The 22,452-nt window shown below is 35.2% G+C and overlaps 4 protein-coding genes across 7 annotated transcripts; 3 read left to right on the forward strand and 1 right to left on the reverse strand.

The window, feature by feature from the left end:
* The first annotated feature begins 545 nt into the window (after window positions 1-545).
* On the forward strand, window positions 546-1,199 carry LOC140980864 (secreted RxLR effector protein 161-like). Its single transcript, XM_073446942.1, has one exon. The coding sequence runs from the start codon at window positions 546-548 to the stop codon at window positions 1,197-1,199; it is 654 nt and encodes a 217-aa protein (XP_073303043.1).
* Window positions 1,200-6,568: 5,369 nt separating this feature from the next.
* LOC140981449 (NDR1/HIN1-like protein 1) lies at window positions 6,569-7,314 on the forward strand. Its single transcript, XM_073447858.1, has one exon. It carries the CDS (start codon window positions 6,633-6,635, stop codon window positions 7,266-7,268), a length of 636 nt encoding a protein of 211 aa, XP_073303959.1. The 5' UTR covers window positions 6,569-6,632; the 3' UTR covers window positions 7,269-7,314.
* A 2,849-nt stretch (window positions 7,315-10,163) lies between these two features.
* Window positions 10,164-11,214, reverse strand: LOC140980185 (NDR1/HIN1-like protein 10). The gene has a single exon (XM_073445890.1). The coding sequence runs from the start codon at window positions 11,087-11,089 to the stop codon at window positions 10,322-10,324; it is 768 nt and encodes a 255-aa protein (XP_073301991.1). The 5' UTR covers window positions 11,090-11,214; the 3' UTR covers window positions 10,164-10,321.
* A 5,030-nt stretch (window positions 11,215-16,244) lies between these two features.
* LOC140980966 (protein IQ-DOMAIN 5) lies at window positions 16,245-22,014 on the forward strand. Of its 4 annotated transcripts, none has more exons than XM_073447117.1 (7): window positions 16,245-16,400; window positions 17,109-17,203; window positions 17,702-17,953; window positions 19,695-19,922; window positions 20,474-20,587; window positions 20,742-21,249; window positions 21,564-22,014. In XM_073447117.1, exons 2-7 carry the CDS (start codon window positions 17,120-17,122, stop codon window positions 21,713-21,715), a joined length of 1,338 nt encoding a protein of 445 aa, XP_073303218.1. In that variant the 5' UTR covers window positions 16,245-16,400; window positions 17,109-17,119; the 3' UTR covers window positions 21,716-22,014. The 4 variants fall into 4 exon arrangements, with proteins under 4 accessions (XP_073303218.1, XP_073303221.1, XP_073303220.1 ...); XM_073447118.1 differs by having other exon boundaries at window positions 16,395-16,533; XM_073447120.1 differs by lacking the exon at window positions 19,695-19,922.
* Window positions 22,015-22,452: the final 438 nt, after the last annotated feature.

Below are 22,452 nucleotides of genomic sequence, written 5' to 3' on the forward strand. Positions count from 1 at the left end.
TTATAAAGAAGTGTGCTCCTGTTGCAAGGCATGATACAATCAGGTTGATGATCGCATTAGCTGCACAAAATTCATGGCCTTTATTTCAATTGTATGTGAAATCGGCTTTCTTGAATGGAGAGTTGAAAGAAGAGGTATTTATTGATCAACCCCTTGGTTGTATTAAAACTGAAAATGAGCACAAAGTGTATAAATTAAAAAAATTTCTATATGGACTAAAACAAGCTCCAAGGGCTTGGTATAGTCGAATTGAAGCTTATTTTCTGAGAGAAGGTTTTCGAAAATGTCCATATGAGCATACACTTTTTATTAAAATTAGAAATTGGGGTAGGATACTTGTTGTGTGCTTATATGTTGACGATCTTATCTTCACTAGAAATGATAACAACATGTTTGTCAAATTCAAAGAGTCTATGATGGATGAATTTGATATGTCTGATCTTGGAAAATTGCACTATTTTCTTGGCTTTGAAGTAGTACAATCCGATGATGGGATTTTTATTTCTCAAAAGAAATACATCCAAGAAATTCTAGACAAGTTTTGAATGAAGAATTGTAATGCAGCAAGCACACCAACAGAGTTTGGTCTAAAGTTAACTAGAGATTGTGAAGGAAAAGGAGTTGACAGCACAATCTACACGCAAATTGTGGGAAGTTTAATGTACTTAACAGCAACAAGGCCAGACATTATGTATTCTGTAAGTCTCATTAGTAGATATATGGAAAGTCCAACAGAAATGCATCTTTTAGCTGTCAAGAGGATCTTAAGATACTTGCAAGGTACTTTTGAATTTGGGTTGTTCTACAAAAATGGAGAAAAATCAGATCTGTTGGCTTTTGCTGATAGTGACTATGCTGGAGATTTGAATGATAGGAAAAGCACCTCGGGATATGCTTTCATGCTGGGATCAGGAGTTGTTTCTTGGTCTTCAAAGAAACAACCAATCGTCACTTTATCAACTACAAAAGCAGAATTCATAGCTGCAGCTTCTTGTGCTAGCCAAGCTGTATGGTTAAAAAATTTACTCGAAGAGATGAACTTCAAGCAACAAGGACCTGTTATAATCTATTGTGACAACAGCTCTGCAATCAAGCGTTCCAAAAATCATGTTCTTCATGGGAGAAGCAAGCATATAGATGTAAAATATCACTATCTGAGAGATCTAGTAAAGGAAGGAGTAATTGATCTTGTTTACTGAAGGAGTGATGATCAAATTGCTGATATTTTAACTAAGCCCCTTAAACTAGTTCCATTTCTGAAGCTGAGAAAGCTACTTGGAGTCTGCACTTTGGGAAACCATGTTCGAAGACTGGAGTTGGTTTGCTGCATATAAACTGAAGTTTTACAACTTCTAGTTTAAGGGAGGGATTGTTGAAGTCAAGTTTTTTTAGTAGTTCAAGATTTCACTTCAAGTTTGTTATTTAGTTTTTTGCTTAATGTTAGTTTGTTTTTTACCAAGTCCATGTTTACCAAGTCTTTTGGAAGTCTGGTAGTGACCGTTCCTTTGTTTTAGGAGTTATTTGTTTCTTGTTATTATCCATTTTCAGCTCTATAAAATGAGCACAAGTTTGTAACCATTTTTTAAGTAAGAAAATAATATCACTTCATTTCTTTATTTCTTCCTCTGTTTCTTGTTCTTTCATAAAGTAACATACCATATTACAATTTTAACCTACAAAATTCACCTAAGTTTCTCGTGGTTATTGGGAAAGAAAGGACAAAGTTCCCAACCCATGTATTAGCTTCAAAAACTGTTCTTTTCCCCCAATTCACACAACAATGGCTCTACTTCCACTCTGTAATTTATTTTTGTTTAATCGTTGTCGCTTCCTCTCATTTTGAAACCACACTTTTTCAGGCCTCTCCTTCAAATTCATTCAAAACCAACAAATCCACCGAAGACCCCTATCAACATCTATTACCGACGATCGTTTGATTTATGGATGTTGCATGTTAGTTGGAGTAATTCCAATTTTGTGTGGATTTTGATATATGTTGATCCTTTTAATTTCTATATTAAATTTAATATCATGTTTGTTCATGTATAGTGATTGTGTGGGATAAGAGAAAAATAATCGAGGTAATATCACAGCAGAACATCATAAGTAATATCAATAATGAATAAAACTAACAAAAATATTTATAGTGGTTCACCAAAGATTGAACTACGTCCACTCTAAACCTCTCAAGGAAATCACTTTTTTTATTATTAATAAAAAAGACAGGAGAATTGAGAATACAAAGTATTTTACTCAGAACACTATGATTTTAACACTCGCTTTCTCTCTACTAATCATATTCCTTCCAAAGATTAACACTCCTTAAGAAATCTCAAATTATTTATCTTACTTCTACACTTATGATTTTAGATGACAAGATTTTATGTTTTGGTGTGCTTTTGAAATTGAGAATGGATGAATATTTATAAATGAACTTTAGAAAAGAAAAATAAATAAAACATTGTTTACATAATTAAACCGACTATTTTTAACTAACACAAAACATGTGTTAATTATTTGTCAAAAATGATGTACTTTGAATTCTAATTTGTTGGCTTCAATATTAACAATTCTCATCCTCAAGCACATTAATCAGACTTGCAATAGCTCTTCAGAATTCCAACTTCCATTTCAATAATATATTCGTCATCGTGTCAGATCCATTTTCATTTGTGTGAATCTTCTCAAGCTTTAAATTTATTCTCCAATACATCTCATATCCAATGATAGCGAACATCAATATGCTTATATCTTGAATGCATTGAATGATTCTTTCCAAGATGAATTGTACTCTGTCTATCACATAACAATTTGTATTGATCTTGCACCATAATAGATCCTTGCATACCTCCATGGATGCAATAAACTCTGCTTCAGTGATTGACAATGCTACACATTTTTGCTACTTTGACTGCCATGGCACAGCTCATTTGCAAATGTAATCAGGTATCTTGATGTGGAATTTCGAGAGTCAACGTCTCCTACCATATATACATTTGTATAGCCTACAAGCTCAAGTCTGGATCCTCCAAAACTCAATTTATGTTTAGAGATTCCCCGTAGATATCTAAATATCAATTTTAATCCAGCCCAATGTTTCTTTCCAAGTTTTGAAACTCACTATACATACAGAATGAGCTAAATCTGACCGAGCACATACAATGGCATACATCAGACTTCCAACAGCTGATGCATATGGAATAATTTTCATTTATTCTTCCTCATCCTCTGTAATAGGACTCTGGTTTAAGTTCAACTTGAAGTGGTTGGCAAGAGGACATCCAACCACTTTGGTCGTATCCACGTTCAACATCTGAAGTACCTTCTCAATATACTTCTCTTTCGACAACCAGGTCTTCTTGGCATACCTGTCTCGATAGATTTCCATGCCAATAATTCTTTTTGATGGCCCCAAGTCTTTCATAGAAAATGTCTTGCTTTGTTGTTTCTTTAGGTCTTTGATTTCATAAGCATTTTTACCAACAATCAACATGTTATCTACATAGAGTAGAAGCACTATCAAATAATCATCAGAGATATTTTTTTATAAATACACAATGGTCTGCAGTGGTTTTCTTGGATCTCTATTGAGTTATCACTGATTCAAACTTGTTGTACCACTGCTTGCTTGAGACCATACAAATGTTTCTTTAATCTGCACACGAGGTCCTCTTTTCCATTCTCTACAAACATGTCTGGTTGCTCCATATAGATTTCTTCCTCCAAATCCCCACACAAGAATGTGGTCCTAACATTCATTTTTTTCACCTCTAAATCAAGCTCAGCTGCTAACCCTAACACAATCCGGATAGATGTCATCTTCACCACAGGTGAAAATATTTCATCAAAATCGACCATATGTTTCTGCTCGAAACCTTTGACAACAATTCTAGCTTTGAATCTTGGTTGACTACAGTGTTCTTCGTGCTTCAACCTAAACACCCACTTATTCTTCAAAGCTTTCTTGTATTTCGGCAAGTTCACCAGCTCAAATATCTCATTCTCATGCAATGATTGTATTTTCATCTTGTATGGCCTCCATCCATTTATCTTTGTGTTCACTAGTAATATCTTCCTCGAAGCTCTCTGGTTCTCTCCCGTCAGTTAGCATGATATATTCATTTGATGAATATCTGGTTGAGGGTCGCACTTCTCTTCCAGAACGTGTGGTCATTGTACCATGAGAACTTTCTTCTAGTGGTTCATTGTGAACACAGATCTCATCATCATCCTCATGATCGTTCTGCAATTCTTTAGCTTCAACCTGTTGTGGATTTACTATTGAAGGCCACCATTCCAGATCTTGTTCAGATCCATAATTCTTCTTTCCCGCAGTCTCCAAGAATTCATTCTCCTGAAATATATCATCACAACTTCTTATAGGCTTTTTGACATCTTTATTATAAGACATGTAATCAAATTGATCATTGTCATAGCCTATAAATATGCACTTTCTTGTTTTGACATCAAACTTTTGTATTTCTTCTTTTGGTATATGAACATAAGCAACACACCCAAATGATTATAAGAAAATTCTTTACCTTGCCACACCTGCTTCGGGATATTGTAATTGAGAGGAACACAAGGTGAGCGATTCAATATCACCCCAAAATTCTTTAGTCAGCTTTGCATGTGAGAGCATGCTTCTGACTCTTTCTGCAAAAATTATATTCATCCTCTCAGCTAATCCATTGAGTTGTGATGTCTTTGGTGGTGTCGTTTGATGTCTGATTTTGTTTTTTTTTTTTTGCATATCTCATCAAAGGTTCTAATATATTCTACTCCATTATCTGTTAGAATATATTTTAGTTTTATGCATGTTTGTCGTTCAATCAAGTTTAGAAAATTATTGAATGTTTCTGCTACTTGATCTTTGATTTTGAGTGTCCAAACCCAAATTTTCCGATAATGATCACAGATAAAAGTTATTCATACATCGGTCCTCCGAGCGACAATGGCATCGGACCACATAGATCTGAGTGTGCATGATTTCGAATTTTATCGGCTCTGTTATGAGGTGAACTTTTGAATGATATCTAATGTTGTTTTTCGGCTAAACAGTTCGTGTATTGTTTTATATGAACCTGCTTTATATCGAGCATAATTTTCTTGCTCACAAGGCGTGCAAGATTCTTTTCACCTATGTGGCCAAGACATCGATGCCACAACTCTGTTCAGTTTTCTTCAACTGCGTAGTTCACACCTTCAAAATGATTTTCCTGAACTACATACAGTTTCGACATCTTTAATATTTTTGCCACCACAAGCGTTCCTCTTGAAATCTTACATACCCAGTTTCGAAAGGTTGTGTAGAAACCTTTTTAATCAAGTCTTTCGACAGATATCAGACTCAGGCGCATATCTGGCACATGCCTAACATCTTTCAGGACATCATGTGTAGAGCCATCCATGGTAGTCAAGCTCACATCTCCCTTTCCTACGACTCTAGATAAGTCGTTATTCCACATCTTGACCATACCAAAGTCCTATTGTGTGTAGAATGTAAAGAATTATCTTCAAGATGTGACGTGGACTGTTGCTCCACTATTGATTACCCAACTAGTTGTTTGAGTTGCCAAATTTACGGACCCTTGCTCTAGCTCGTGAAACAACATTGAATTCGTCAATGACGTTTGTTTGTTCATCATCGGTTTCATGTTTGCCCTCGGTTGCCGGCAGTTTTTTTAATATGTTTGTTTTCTTCACAACGATAACACTTTATGTCGGCATATCTCCCCGATTAATTTCATCTTCTTGGTTTCTGATTTGTATTTTTCTCTATCTTGCTTCTCCTTCTTGACTTAGCAGCCAAAACATCTGACTGTGAGGTAGAGGCTCCTTGAGATCTCGGACTCATCTCTTTATTCAAGATGTCACTCTTGATGAAATCTATACTCACAACTCCTCTCGGTGTTGTGTTCGTGAGTGATACTTTCAGATGTCACATCTCTTTATTCAAGATGTCACTCTTGATTAAATCTATACTCACAACTCCTCTCGGTGTTGTGTTCGTGAGTGATACTTTCAGAGTCTTCTAAGACTATGGTAATGAAGTTAACACAATCAGAACTATCATATCGTCATCAAATTTTATGCTCGTATTTGATAAATGTTCCAATTCTTAGATCTCGTTCAAATGATCTACCACCAGAGTTCCTTATTTAAAAGATATAGTGGACAAAAATTGTATTTTCCGAATAAAATGATAGTACAATTTCAAGGATAATTAAATAGAGATTAATGAAAATCACATAATGCAGATAATTTTTTTCACATTCATCATAAAATAAATATTTTAGTAATAAAGTTTGGAAAATATTTTATAATTGTCATATATATTATTATGTTAAAAGTTCCGCTCATCATTGTATGGAAATTATCAGACCAGCTTCTTGAGTTCAAATATGTCGAATTGAACCTTAGCATTTTGTTTCAATTAAATTAATAATTCTTAAATTCAATTATTCCATACGAATCGAAGAAAAAATGTTTTTAACGTATAGTTAAATCCATATTTAAAAAAATCTCCCAAATAAATAATATATTCAACATATTAAAGGGGGAAGAAATACTTTCCCTTTGTCATCCCCCCACCTCACCACATTTACTCCACCGAGCACCGCCACCGCACCATGACGGACTTCGAGACCAGCCACCACAACACCAGCCGGAAAAAGCTCCCCCGCCGCCTCATCGCCACCGCTCTCTCCCTCATCCTGCTCATCCTCCTCCTCCTCCTCATAACATACGTCATCCTCCGCCCCAAAAAACCCCGTTTCATCCTCCAAGACGCCACCATATACGCCTTCAACCTCACCACCGCCACCAACTCCCTCACCACCACCCTCCAGGCCACCATCTCCTCCCACAACCCCAACAGCAAAATCTCCATTCTCTACGAACAAATCCACGTCTACGCCTCCTACCGCCGCCAGCAAATCACACTCCCCGCACTCCTCCCTGCCAACACCTACCAGGGACACAGAGATACCATCGTCTGGTCGCCATTTCTCTACGGGAGCTCAGTCCCACTGGCAACATATCTTTCTGTGTATCTAAACAAGGATCAAACTGCAAGAACAGTGCTGATTAACATCAGAGTTAGCGGCAGAATCAGATGGAAAGTTGGGGCATTCGTTTCTTGGAGGTATCATTTGAGTGTGGATTGTCCAGCTTACATAAATTTCGGTGAAAAGAACAATGGGATTGCAGTTGGGCCTGCTGTAATTAAGTATCAGTTGATCATGAGCTGTGGTGTTGATGTTTGAGCTTCTTTAATTGCATTTTAATGGCTCTTTCTTGCTAATTATCAGTGTAGATACAAACTATATATTCATCTTCTTCAGTATTTTCTTAATGAAATACAAACTTTTATAAATGCGTAAATGGGAGGAGGACGAAATCACTTCTTCTCCATGATCGAAATAAACTAGCATAGAAATTTTACTCAGCACATACTATAATTTAATCACCTATACCGTATTCTACGATGGTTGTAAGGATAAGGACTCGATTNTTTAAAAAAAATTGAGAAAACTACTAAATTAGAATATTAAAAAAATAAAAAGAAAAAAGTAAACGGCTACTTTTAGAATTTTAATCTCAGGATGCAAATTGGGGGTAAATGGCTTAATTTTTTTATTCGGGGAATGTCTTTTGTGATACGGTCTCACAAATCTTTATATGTACGACGGATCAATCATATCGATATTCACAATAAAAAAAATAAAACTCTTAGCATAAAAAATAATATCTTTTCATGGATGACCACAATAAGAGATCTGTCTCACAAAATACGACATGTGATACCGTCTCACACAAGTTTTTGCCATAAATATGTTATATGTTTTTTACTTCTTTCGCTCACCATTTCTAACTTCTCCACTATATATATCAACATAGAACTTACGTTTCCTCATTCCATTATATTTCTTATTCGAATCAAGTTATACCTATATCTATATCAGAAATGTCTGAAGATCTATAGAAAATCTCATCCGTGAAGTTTGGATAAATGTCTAAATATCCCCGTCATTCTTAATCAAATTATTTTTTCTTAAACAAAACTACATATTAAGTGAAAATTACAATCAAAGATAATAATTATACATTAATTATTAAAGTTAAATGAAATATTAATTTATTAAATAAGATTATTATTATATATCGATAGTATATAAATAAATATTATATGAAAAGATAGTTAATAAAAAATTTAGAATGTTGTATAGATTAGTTATACCAAACAAAAATTGATTTTTTGGTTTATGATTGTTCGGACAGGTTTACAGAAATGCTAGGTTTTAACTTATAATGTGACATAGTATTAATCCTAATTGATTTTAAAAGAATAGACAAGGTTTAAAAATATTTTATATTTTGAAATAGAAAAAAGACATCAAGCATTAACTGCATGCCGGGAGATGCCCAAGCATATTTCTTCCGTACACTTGACCGTTTATTCAAATATAATGTAATTAACGTTGGGGTGGCAGATTCAAATGATCAACTAATTGAATTTCGTCCCCTGTAGAAATGATTATTTGCCCATCATTTAAAAAAAAATAATAAGATTTCAATATTTTAAAAACTTATATAACCGCAAAATAATGGATTAAAAATTTAAAACCCTCATCTAATTTACTATAAGACATTAATATTTTGAATATTTATTTACATAAAGACCAAGGATGTTTGTTATATACAAACTTGGAGGGACTAACGGGGGCTGAAACCGTGTATATACTGAGTCCTGTGACCGCATCTATATTTATCTAAAGCGCGAACCAAAGAGGAAGGTAGTTCTCTCTCAGGATTACTCGCTCGATTAATTGGGCGAAGCTCGGATGCCTAGGTTACCGGGGGATAAGATAGCTCTCAGCATCAAGAAAGTAGAACATTTAATCCGAAAGACTTCATAAAACAAAGGTAAAACATCATAATTTTGCACCAAACATGGTTGCCACCACCGGCATGGCATAAACTTGGAGGAAAGAGTAATGGTGGAACGAACTGGGGGGAGTGGTCAGGGCTTGGAGGAAAGAGTACTGGCGGAACGATTCAATTCAACTCCCCTAAATATACCCAAGCACCTCACCTAGGTTCAATCTCACCCCGCTTCCGCAATTTCGGATACACCCGTGAAAAACGGAGAGTAAATATGGACGACCAAGCATATATTGTATAAGTAGCTACACTTGACTATCAAATCATAACTCCATATTTCAAATTGCATGCTGATGATATAAGCACCACGTTTTGATAGTTATATTAGTAGTAACTAGTTTTAAAGCCTAACATGATCTAAGGTCCAGGGCAAATTAAGAAGACTCAATCTGAAATCAAGAAATGAATCTTTGATGAAATTGTAACCCACGCATCCATTACCTCTAAAAAAATGTGTGGTAAGTTACTGCAGTAAAAAAAAAAAAACAACCCGAAGAAAACAGATGTGTGATTCACCAATTAACAAGATCACTGAAACAACTGTTAACCGCATACCATAATGCTGAAGGAAAGTTCTCAGTTTACATACTCTATTCTATATTCTCTGGAGTTCCCTCACCGCACAACCTACCTTCCTTTAAACTTATGGAGTTGTGGTTCCACCTAATCCCCAATTGCCCCAACAAACAATTATTCGTGAACAAGAGAACGATAAAAAAAATCCGTTGCACCTATTCAATATACATTTCAAACATATCCTTCTCTATAAAACCGCAATGCATGGGTTTTGTGGACATATTGGTGATGGGCAAACAATCGTGTAAACGCAAATTCTCAATATGCAGACTTGCTAATGTCAGCAACATATTTTCTAATTCACCACTGTCATAGCATTCGAAATTCAAATAAGTTTCATATGCAACAAAAAATAAAGTAAATGCAAATCCTCAAGACACACAGTAATGTCAACAACAGATTGTATATGCATCCAATATGATGTGACATACATTCTTAGAACAGATACAAGAATCCACGACTATATAATCTGATACACTTCCGCAGCAAGAAATAAAGATGACCCAAAAAATTCATATGATCTCAATTCTCACACAGAGGCATCCTATACTTTCATTACCAAAAATAGAAACATTTCCCCGATGGCTCAATCCTAAAAATAGATACCATATAGAGCAGATGTTGAATTTTTAAACACCAAATTCCAATCAGTAATCCATTAAAAGCAAAAAAACATATGTTATAACTGTACATTAACAAATATAATTCCAAGAATCCAAATCAAATTCATCCATTCAAAAACAAAGAATAACATACAACAGAAAGACCCCTTTAAAGATTCATAGAATTCAAATTCACCTCAAATCCCTACGCGACACTTTTTCGGTCCACCAGTTAACGTTCCAGAGCTCCCATTGCTCGGAAACCCGACAGACAAATCCCCGCAAAACACCTTCAAGAACCTTCTCCTAGTCCTCCATGCCTTTGCCTCGAACTCAACTCTGGACACCATTCTGAAGTTGAACTCTATATTGCCCTTATTCCTCTCAGAATTGATCCCATTCACGGCAGAACTACCCACAAAACTACTGGCAGCAGCGAAATTTGCGGTCAGAGGAGTGTCAGTTTTGGTGCCCTGCGAAAACGGAGAGACATTGGTCTCTGCAAGCAAATTGGATTGGTAGTAGAAGCCCGCATCGATTTGATTATACGAGAGGGTCATCTTTTTGTTAGGGTTTCTCGCGTTCAGGCGAAACTCGGAGGTGAATGAAACGAGCGAGTTGTTTGAGAAGGTGAGATTGGAGACGGAGGAGGACTCAACCCGGAACTCGGGGAGCTCGGGACGGAGGACGAGCCAGACGATGAAGGTGATGGCGCCAAAAATGACGACAAGGGCGATGACGAAGGCGAAGACGCGGCGGAGGAAAGTGGCGCGGCGGGCGGAGTAATTGTCAGTCTGGTAACTCTGAGGGTATTGGGGGTTGTTAGAGTAATAATAAGGGTTGGAAGGCGGAGCTGGGGCGGCGTAAGGGTAGGCGGTGCCGGAGGGGGGTGGATTGGCGGCATAACCGTTGGAGTCAGGGTTTGGGGCCGGATAGCCTGTGACTGGTCTACTGGGGTCAGCCATATGAAATCTACAGAAGATTCTGCTGCCGGGCCGGCGGAGGATCCAAACCGGAACACGCGCGCGCGCGCAAGTTGCAGAGAGCTGACGGGACAAAGGGTGTTTCGAGAGGAGTGGGCGAGTTTCCCTTAATAGAATATATTTATACTATATATTCACAAATCCAGGGAGCATATTCACGTTATACGTATACGTGATACTAATTATGAACGTGTAGACCTGATCAAGAGCGGGTCAAATTCGTTGAGTCGGTTAATCGTTCGAGGTGTTGATCTAGAACTGTCATCGAAAACATCTTAAGTTAGTTTGGTTACGGTTTATATGTGTAAAACTCAGGGTCGTGCTTATTAAGAGTCAAATGAGTTCAATGACTCAGACTCATCCTTTTTTTGGGCCCAAAAATTTTAAAAAAAAATTATTATATATAAAAGGAAAAAACTGTTTTTTTTAATTTATAAATATTAAAATATAAAGAATCAATAAAATATCAAATAAAAGTGTATCAAATATTCACCGCTCCACTCTTCTATCCTTCGTCTTCTCCATTTTCAACTCCAGCATCAGTTGCTCACCCTTGTAAGTGTATTAATGTTATGTACGGTAATAATTTGTATTATAATGATTTTCCTCCTGAATCTTGCTACTTGAATAATTTGATTTCTATTGATATATTGGATTTAGGTTTGTAGTTTTATGATTTAAATGGAATTTCTTTACAAGTTGAGTTTTCTTTCGCATGATTTATGGGTTTTGTTTGACGCGTGTAGTGTGTGGTCATAGCGCATCATTCTTCTTCTTTAAATTATTTACAAGAGAAAAAGAAAATGAGATGTTTATGGACTATGGTATGAGTGGCTTTTTCTTTGTTTCTTTTCTATTTTTGAATTATGTGCTCTGAACAAGATTGATAAAAAAAAATGTATTTTTCCTTGTATTTCTAATATACCCATACAATTTTATGGTTTAAAATGATGAAATTTGGACATTGTGGAGCATATAAACCACATCTTATGTTTACAGAAAGGTCTGTTTTGAATGTACAAGGACTCACAATATGTTCCGCATTCTAACTTGGGTTTGCAGTATTGTTGTACGTAAACCTTAACGAGACTTTTGGATTTGTTCAGAAGACACAAGTAATTGCCTAATTGGAGTTGGAGATATATTACAGGTTGCTTAGTTGTGTACTGGTGGAGGGTCGAATAGGGTCCTTTACACCCTTCAAATGAAAATGTAGTTAAATTTCATGTAACCTCGAAGGAAACATAGCTGTTTCAGCATTATTATCTGTAATATTTGTTAGATTTACCTGCTTGGAGTCCGTCTGGACTGTGAAGCTTATTTAGAATAAGGTGTTATTCTAAAAGAAAGTTTCTGTTTGGCTATATTATCGATTGAGAAAGAAATTACTGAACAACTTGATTATACAGACTTGATTAGTATTTTTAGCTCTAAAATTGTTAGACATGTTGTTTTTTAGTGATTATTTTGGACATGTTTGATATTTTTATTCATTTAGTTTTTTATATTGTCTCTAAAGTATTGATTTAATTTAAAAAATTGTAATAGAACTAAAAAAAAATATGAACACACATTATGATTCAGATGTCTCTTTTTAAAAATTAGACTCAGGCCCAAATATTGTTAGGATCGGCCCTGGTAAAACCCATCGACCCGCCAGGTTAGAAAGGTTCGACTTGGCGGATCGGCCAATTTTTTTTTTTACATTTTAAGTGAACTGTCACGATCGATTGATCAAATGATCGTTCAAGATCTATGCTATGATTATGTGACTTTGTCAACCTGTCGGATTGACGGTGCTTTTTTTTAAAAAAAAATTGTTTGTCGGGCCCAACAATTTTTTTTAAAAAAAAATCGTTTGAAATCAACGAACACGATGAAGTTGTCGTTGTACACGGTCAACTCGGACTGACATGCCGACCGTTGCAAATTTTTATTTAATTTTTATCTGAAATTTTTTCTACGAATACCCTCCCCACCCCTTCATTTTTTCCACACAATTTTCTCTAAATCTCTAATTCTCGATTGTTTCTTGATTACCAAAATATCAAGTCTCGATTATTGATTTATTGTCAATTATTGATTTATTTTCATTATTACTTCAATTTCATATATATACAAATAGCCGAAGCCGGATCAAGTCGTAGAGGTGGCAAAGGAAAGGGAAAGGGCATAATGCCACCCGAGTTCGAGTATCGCGATTTTTCTTCATTGAATGTCGATTTCTATGATCTTGATTTTTAAATGAGAAACATCAAGAACGTGAACAAGAGGCTCAACAAACACGTCATCATCAAAGTGAAGAAAGTATGAGCAATCTGATGGCGCCTAAAAGTAAAAATCGAGCCGTGCCTTGACTAACATCCGATATCTTCACCAAATATTTCGAAAATGTGACACTTCTCCCCGGTGATATGTAAGGCAAATGCAAATATTTTTCGAAAAATTACAAATTTCAATAAGGAAATGGTTATGGAACTTTGACGGGGCACGCAAAGAAAAATCATCTCGTAGAAGCTGATATTGACAGTTCTCAAACTCAAATTGTGACATTCTTTTTTTAATTGGGTAATGATTCTCAATTTTTTAAATTTGATGAATCTAAATTGAGAGAAGAAACGATTGTGAGGTTGAACAAATTTTTTTAGTGATAAGCTATGTTTTGAAAATTGGCTTTTTACATGTGCAAATCCTTCTATTAGACGTATCTACGAAATAATCTCAAACACACACTTAAAAAATTGGTCGTTTATAAAAATAATTAATTAAAGAATTTGCTAGTTTAAATAATTAAGTTTTTTTGTGTTCTGATATTTGAAGTGATCATTGGCAAAGTTGCTCATATATAGGTATTACGAATAATTGATTTATAATTCTTTGAACATTAAAAAAAGATTGAATGCATATAGAAGTTTAACTAAACGCACAAAACACAAAATATTTCTCAACTTTTATTAGTTATTTTATCGATTTTTTTTTGATAATGCTAGTGCAAATATTTCTAGTATTACCGAACTTTTTGAAATATGTAAATCATCACTATATCATAATTTTTTTTCATATTTGGTGCACATGTCATATTTTAAATTTGTGTAACATTTGTGTGTTCCGATGGACTAAAAAAATTTAACATCACTTATTTAACGAATTAAGAACACAATTAATTATTTATGGACACATCGTCAAGTTATGAAACAATGAGGCAAATTTTGTAAAATAAATGGTATCAAGCTTAAATGGTTTGCACGAGACATTTCAACTCGTTAGAATTCAACATATAAATTGTTATTATCGTCTTTTGAATATAAAGATTTATTATGTATATTTTTCATCAACGTGTTCAAGTTCATGATATTTATTTGTTTTCAAATCAATGGAACATATGCACTAGTATTTGTTAAATTTTAGAAGTTTTAAATGATGCTAGTGACCAATTATCTGGTGTTTATTATCTAACTTCTCATTAAGTTTTAACACATCGTTGCAACATTGCATGTATTTTTATTGAACATATTAAATCTAATGATGATGTTTTAGTTCAACGTATTTATTTCACGAAAGAAAAAGGGAAAAATATTTTTTAGAAATTCCCGAAATATTTTTATGTGGTTTTGTTTTAGATTCTAGATTTAAATTAGATGATTTACTTTAAATGTTAACATTATATTATGATTCTTTAGACCCTGCTACGGAAATAATTCCTAATATCTCATTGATTTTGTTTAATATTAAAACTCATTTATATGATATTTATAATTAATATAATGCCAGATATTGTGGACAAATTGTCCCACATGAAACACAATCCACTACCACTAATAATATTACTTCTTCACTTACTAAAGCACAATTTTTATTAAGGGAACAGACAAAACATCCACGAAGATCCTCATGTTCCAGTCAGAAACTTGGAAATATTATACCAATACTTTTGATTTTAATGATGCAGGAGTTATTATCTCCTAACATCCATAAAATCTTGTTCCTTTTATTCATGCATTTACTTCGGTCTCTGTTTATTTTATCTAGCCATCGTGTTAATTGATTGATTTCATTGAATATATATTATATCACTAGTCTAATCGGACCGTTTTCATACTTAAAATTCTTTAGTGGTCTAGTTAAGTCCAGCCGTTCAAAAAAGAGTTTTAACAGCTGATAATTGTTAAAACCAACTAAAGTTTTGCAAAATATTTTAAAAAAATTATTCACATCATCTAAACTCTTTTAAAATCCCCATATAATCTTTAAATTTTTGTGTTCCAGGTTTTAGGTTATTTATATTTCAACTTGTTTCCAATATCACACTTCACTTATTAGTAGGGGTGGGCAATCGGATCGAGTTTTTCGGGTTTTACCCGACCCGAACCCGATCGGGTGTAATTTTTGGATAAAATAGGATAATTAGTCGACCCGAACCCGACTATACGTTAATCGGATCGGGTTCGGATAAATTGTTGGTACCCGTATAACCCGATCGGGTACCCGATTTTTTTTTTTTAAAAAAAGGGCTTATAATTTGGACCGAAACGCAACCCTCAAACAGTGGAAACTCAAAATTGATCGAGGTATTTTTCATCACACCATAAGCTTCATTTTGATACCAATTTTGGTGTATAAATCGCAAACCAAGTTGAAACCCGAAATCCTAACTCGCGACTCCTTTTTTACTCGAGTTGTTCTTTGATTTTTCCAACAGTTTTTGGTTTTTTTTGGGTAGTGTAGATGGAAGCTCATTTTGGTTTTTTCCAACAGTTTTTGGTTTCCAAGTTCCAACAGTTCTTGGTTTTGGTTTTTGGTTTCTGCCGAGGGTTCTTCTGAGCCCCGCCGCAAGCTCATGAATTTTTTCAATATTTAGAATTCAAGGCTTTCATCTAATTTTTGTCTTTTAAGCTCCTTGTTTCATTGTGCCTTGCATGCTTGGATACACTCAGACATACAAACACCTGTAGAGAAAGGATTTGATGCTTAAACTTCAAATTTAATTATTTATCCAATTATGTTAAGAATATTTATTAGTAGATATATATGATGGTTGTATGGTTGTTATCACAGTACAATCTGTACAATTAATTCATTATTTTAAAATTATATAAAATTTGTCACTTTCATCTTTTTATTCTCCTCGAACAAACCGGGATAAATTGGGAAGTAAAGATGTGGGCCGAATAGTTGGACCCGAACCCGGTGCCGACTAACCGAACAAAATCGAATGTATCCCACATCGCTCGCTCTCTCATCTCGGCCATCAGCGCTACCCGAAGCATAATTTCAAATTCTTTGACGACCACAGGTGATCTACGAAAGATCCGACCCTTATTTTGATCCTTGAATTAGATCTAGTGTGTTTAAAATTGCTGCATTTTAGTATGTCAGCTGAATTCAAGTTCCAATTTTCTGTTTTTCGAATTTCAAGCTGATTCTTGGTAAGGATTGTGGTTAGAAAATCAGTCGATTGCGGTGTTTACGTCTGTCAGTCTTGATGGATTAGATGTTTGGCTCCTGATTTTTGTAATGGTTTCATAATTCAGAGTTTACGTTGCTGTATCATGTTTTTCTATGTTCCTCCAGTTTGCAAAGATAATAATTTATCTTTTCTTTGGTATCCCATTTCTGGATTTATGGGCTGATTCTGATGAACTGATCTTATCAGATATTAGAGATGAGTTTGCTTTTCTTTTTTTTTTTTCTTTTTTTTTAAGATCGCCAATAGTTTGAAACTTGTTAGTTATTCTTCCACTGGTTGATGAGTTTGTTATGGTAATCTTGGGGGTGATTATCAGTAGTTAAATTATGATTTTTTTAATTGTGAATGGATAGAGGTTTTTACCTTTTCCCCTTTGAGTTTGTGATCTACATTCCACATTTACATAAGTTAGGTTCTTGTTTATGATTGAGCAAGAATTTATAGACATACTCGGTGTGTTACTTCTAATTGACATTTCATTGTCAAGAAACAACTATACTTTTGCCTTTATAATCTTAATTTAACTTGTGGCAGGTTTGAGAAGAATGGGTGCCTCAAAGAAGTGGATCAAAGCATTGCTAAGTTTGAAAAAATCTGATAAATCACATTCTTTAGTAGGGCAAGAAAATGTAGGTGGCATTTATGTTATTTTTAAAATTCTGACACCCCCCCGAATCTCTCTGTTATACCTTTACTCTATATTCTTTTTTAAAAAATTTATTCATTATTTAATTTATATTTTATTAAATCTTAAAGGGGCGTGAGAGAGGACAGAGATGGAGATGCTTTTGTCTGAAATTATTTTTAAAAAAATATACCTCCCTTTCTATCATTATAGACCTGAATGTCCCTGTCTTTGGGCTTCTACATCCAACAACCCCATAATCAGAGTCTTGTTCAATCTTTCTGTATATAAGTGATACCATATTGAGGATAATTCCTTCTGCTATTTATCTGTTAGGATCAGGAGCCATAGCAGTTTAAATACAGCATTATCTGTAGGAAAATACTACACGACCTCTATTTAAGACTTTTCAGACTTTTAAATAATAGTTAAATATTTACAACATTTTAAGTAGTTAATTGTATGGATATTACTATAATCTCACTCTGGGCTATAAAAACAGAAATCAGGAAGCACTGGCAGGATTTGGCACCGAGGGAAGCACAGTGTGGAGATAGAAAGCAGCATACTTGGAGATGAAGCAAGTCAACATGTGGCTATGGAGAATGAATATGCTAGGGGCATTAATATCCAATCAGTTTCAACTATCTCTCCTTCTGTTACAGCTCAGATGCAAAATATAGGGCAATATCAGCATAACATGAGAGAAGAATGGGCAGCCATATGGATTCAAACAGCCTTCAGAGGATTTCTGGTATCAAATCGATTTATTGTCTGGATTTTGCATTCCTTACTGGAGTTATACAAGTACTCAATTATTTATACCTTTAACATGGGGATTGGACTGTCAATAAATCCTTACATCAGTAATCATTGCCTGCTTGTTTTTTGTGTTTCCCCCCTTCCATTTTTTTGACCTGAATAGTCATATAACATGTAAAATTAAGTAGGCAAACAGCATAGGAGCGTATCATTTAACAAGTAAAATCAGATCTGGTAAAGACCAGAATGCGATGGATTTAAATTGGTTCGACAGCTTTGAAATTGATTTTTATTTATCAAGCTTTATTTACTACGGCAAAATATATGCCGAGGAAAAAAACGACAGAAAGAATATGGCAACAAATTATCCTACAGAAAATGTAACTGAAAATATTCTCGAATTTCAGCTAAAAGATTGGTTAAAGACAGAAACAAATGACAATAATGAACTAAGGAAACAGACAGCAAAATCGAGTTATTCGGCCAAAGCCAATTCTAAACTTTCCCGCAAACTAGGGATAAAATAAATTTTATCTTGAGCTTGGAGCTGATGGCATAGAAGCACTTCCGTGGCAAGGCTTTAGTTAGTAGTATGCCACTTGACGACTAGTAGTTATGTAGACTAGCTTGATGATTTTTGTTTCAATTTTTCTTTGACGAAATGAAAATAAATTTTACATATTAGTTCAGCCATGATGCAAGTGATCATTTAAAATACTAATGGTAGATTAATTGTCAAAGAGGAGATATATAAGGCCTCAAATCTCGACATTAAGTTCTTCGAATAGTCTTAATATCCATATTCCTTTACAAGTACCATGTTCAAATGTAGACTTTGCTTGTGCATTACTCCTAAAAGTAGACAAGTTTGTCCTACCGTATATTTATTATACAAACTTCTCTCCGTATTTCCATTTATCGTTGAACATGTGCAATTGTTGCCACCATCAGTTGAGGATACTAAAGTCTTGTGTCGATGTGAGATCTTTTTGTTGATAATGGAGGTGACACACAATCTTGAACAATTTAGATGTATGCTCCATGTGCTAGTATGCTTCCTTCTCAGCTTCCTAAATTTATGCTGCAGTTCCATAAAGAAGGAAGTTTTCTCCAAGCTCGTTTGTCATGGTGTTGAGGAGCCGTGATTTTACTAGGTTATTCTCTGTTTTCCAAGAACAAAAGTTGGGATCTCCATTCTCGGGTTTTCAAGCATCACTAGTGAGAGATTCATCTTTCCCTTTCCCTTTCCCGGAAACCCTCGTAGACATCTCCTGTATTACTTTGGATGACATTTGATGATTAAGAACCCTTTTCAGCAGTCAGCGGCCATTTTTTACTTTAGCTTTCCGCAACCTGCTCTGGTGCCTGAAGATTTTAGGGAAAAAGGGATTTCACCCTCATTCCATTGATAAAATAAATTCCAACAGCAATATATGCAAAGAGGGGAAAGAAAACCTAACTAAGGAATGTGAACTAATTATGCTCAAAAAATGGTAACTGAGAACACACCCTAATTTCAGCTAAAAGATTGGTCAAAGATTCAACAAATCGTAATATTAAAAGGAGGAAAAAAACAGAAAATCCTGTAGATTTAACCTAAATAATTCTACATTTTGAAATCAATATCCATGTACCCTGCCTTGTAAATTTGAACTCGTAGTTTGTCTAGTCCTATGAAGATTGACTATTTGTTGACATTGTCATTAATGTTTCTGTGCCGTATTATGTATCAGGCTAGACGCGCTTTACGTGCTTTAAAAGGATTGGTGAGACTTCAAGCTCTTGTCAGGGGTCATGCTGTGAGAAAACAAGCAGCTATCACCCTCCGTTGTATGCAAGCTTTAGTAAGAGTTCAGGCTCGTGTCCGAGCTAGACATGTTCGCATGGCATTAGAAAACCAAACATCACAACAGAAACTTCAACAACAACATGAACATGAGGCGCATATTAAAGAAATTGAAGTATGTTGATGTATGCAGTCTTTGATAAGTATTGATTTGTTGTGGTGTGCTTGAGTATATGAATTTAGACTAGTGAAGCTTCTTAACGTGCAAATAGCAAATAGAAGCTGTAAATAGATAGATCTTAAATGGATTTCGCGTAAGGTATCATGTAAGCTTCCTTCGTTCCATCTTTGGGTTTACTTGGAATCTTGCTCATATGCAAAATTTCAAATTGTTTATACACAGTTTTTCCAAAATTTAAGAAACTGACTGCAGTGAAAAAATATCAAATCTTGTTTGAAGTTGTGAATGAAACCATCATTCTGGTTCATTTAAAAGTATCTGTGTATGAAACTCGATCCCGAATTGTTTTAAGAAGATTTTGAACTCACGAATTTGATGGGTGTGCCATAAGGGCGCATTGGCCCGTTTGTTAGATGAATACCTGCAGAGGCAAAAATTGTTTTGTTGTTCATTTCAATGATATGTTCTTTGAGTCCACCAGTTTGTGGCTTATAGGCTTTACCTTGGGCTTTATGTAGTGTCTGATCTGTTCACTGTTAACTCAGGAGGGATGGTGTGACAGTGTTGGATCTGTTGAAGAAATCCATGCCAAGTTTTTAAAGAGGAAGGAGGCAGCTGCCAAGCGTGAAAGAGCTATGGCATATGCTTTGGCTAACCAGGTGGTATTCTCTGTCAGTTGTGACTTATTTAACCTTTTCCAAGAAATACACAAACTGTTAAGTAATTTGTAAAATGCAGCAATCTTTGGAGAAAGTTGTTTGCCATCATTTTTACAATTGCCCATATTTCCTTGAGTGAAATTCCTATATGCAGTGGCAGGCAGGATCAAAACTGCAAGCTTTAACTTCAGATTTTGAGCCAGATAAAAGCAACTGGGGCTGGAATTGGTTGGAGAGATGGATGGCTGTTCGCCCATGGGAAACCCGCATTCTAGACGTTAACCTCAAAGATGGTGTTAAAATTCTTGAGAATGAACCTGATGAAGCAAATAACGTATCCACAAATCTGTCGAATTCCGCTGGGAGGATGTCGGGATTAAGCATTACAGATGGAAAAATAGGTCCCCGTTTGAGAAATAACTACATCGTAAATGAAAAAAGGCCATCACAGTCTGATGGCTGCAGTTCTTCACCCAACAGGTCAACTAACATGCATGAAATACCCGCCCTATTGGATACAGTGACTAAACCAGTTCCTGGAGACTTGGTTGAGGAAGCTACATCAAAACCCAAGAATGGTTCAAAATCTCTAAGTAATCCTAAAGAAAGATCCTCGCTTGCAGATAAACAAGCAAAGAAGAGACTGTCTCTTCCTGGCACTGGTCAGTCTCTCTCTCTCTCTCTCTCTCTCTCTGTGTGTATGTATATATTATGTGCGTCTGCAATTGTCTCAGTATCTGGAACCCTATCATTTTGTTCTTAATTCATCCACTTGGCGCACTTGTTAAAGTACTTCTACCATCTAAACCCACAACTTTCTCTGATTTTAAAAAAAAGAATTGAAATATCTCTGATTTTTATATGTCTTGAACTGTGCTTTATCAAAATGGTGTATCATGGACACAGCACAATTAAGTTTCTGAAATCACTTGGGTTGCTGTGAAACAGCTTACGTTTTTACTTCTGATTTGGATAGGACTTGACCATGGTATGCAACCAGCAAGGCAACTCAATCGAACGACTGTTAAAAGGTCTCCAATTGCTCAGAAGACTCTAAAAGATAAGTCCAAATTGAATGGAAATGATTCTAAACCTTCACCGGTCAATAGCTTTTCACCATCGGCATAAGATCCTTGTCTCGCTCATCTGCCATCATTTTATCATTTTGCACATACAGAGCGTGCTCTCTGAGTAAAATGTGATTGCATTACATCACTTCTTGATAATGTAGAAATTTGAATTGTTTGTGCACAAACTGGATGATGTATTTATTTGTTCATCAACGTTATTTACTGCTCGTATTTGAGCTACTGAGTCGCCGGTTGTTGGACTGTGCCCTTTGTCCATTCTTGATTCTGAGACTGAAGAAATCTTTGAATTTACTCTCTTTGGGTTTCCATTTTATCTCAATATCGGATTCTAAACAAGTTAGCTTTTCGAATTCTATTCTAGTCGATTTTTGTTGAAATTCGATTAGATTACGATCGAATTAACTCGTCCCGATTGCAAGAAATATCGAGTTCGGATTAATATTGAAACATACAATATCAACAATTAACAGTGATCAAGGAAAGAACTGAAAAATAAGAAATGCGATTAAAGAACAAAGCGATTTAACATGGTTCGACAAGTTTGTCTACATCCACGGACAAGCAACACTCGACCAATCTTTATTGATCTCAAGAACACCTTATTGGTTAATTTACAAGTTTCTGAATCAATCTCTTATACATAGATCTCCACTCAATTCTTCAACAATGAATCCGAATAGAATAAGAGGAAAAACTCTCATTTGTTGTGAATGAATGTGTAAAATGAAAGAAGCTGCCACGTTGAACTTCAAGGCCTCTGGACATATATACTTC

Source organism: Primulina huaijiensis, chromosome 7 (assembly GCF_012295235.1).
Source record: "Primulina huaijiensis isolate GDHJ02 chromosome 7, ASM1229523v2, whole genome shotgun sequence".
NCBI lineage: Eukaryota > Viridiplantae > Streptophyta > Magnoliopsida > Lamiales > Gesneriaceae > Primulina > Primulina huaijiensis.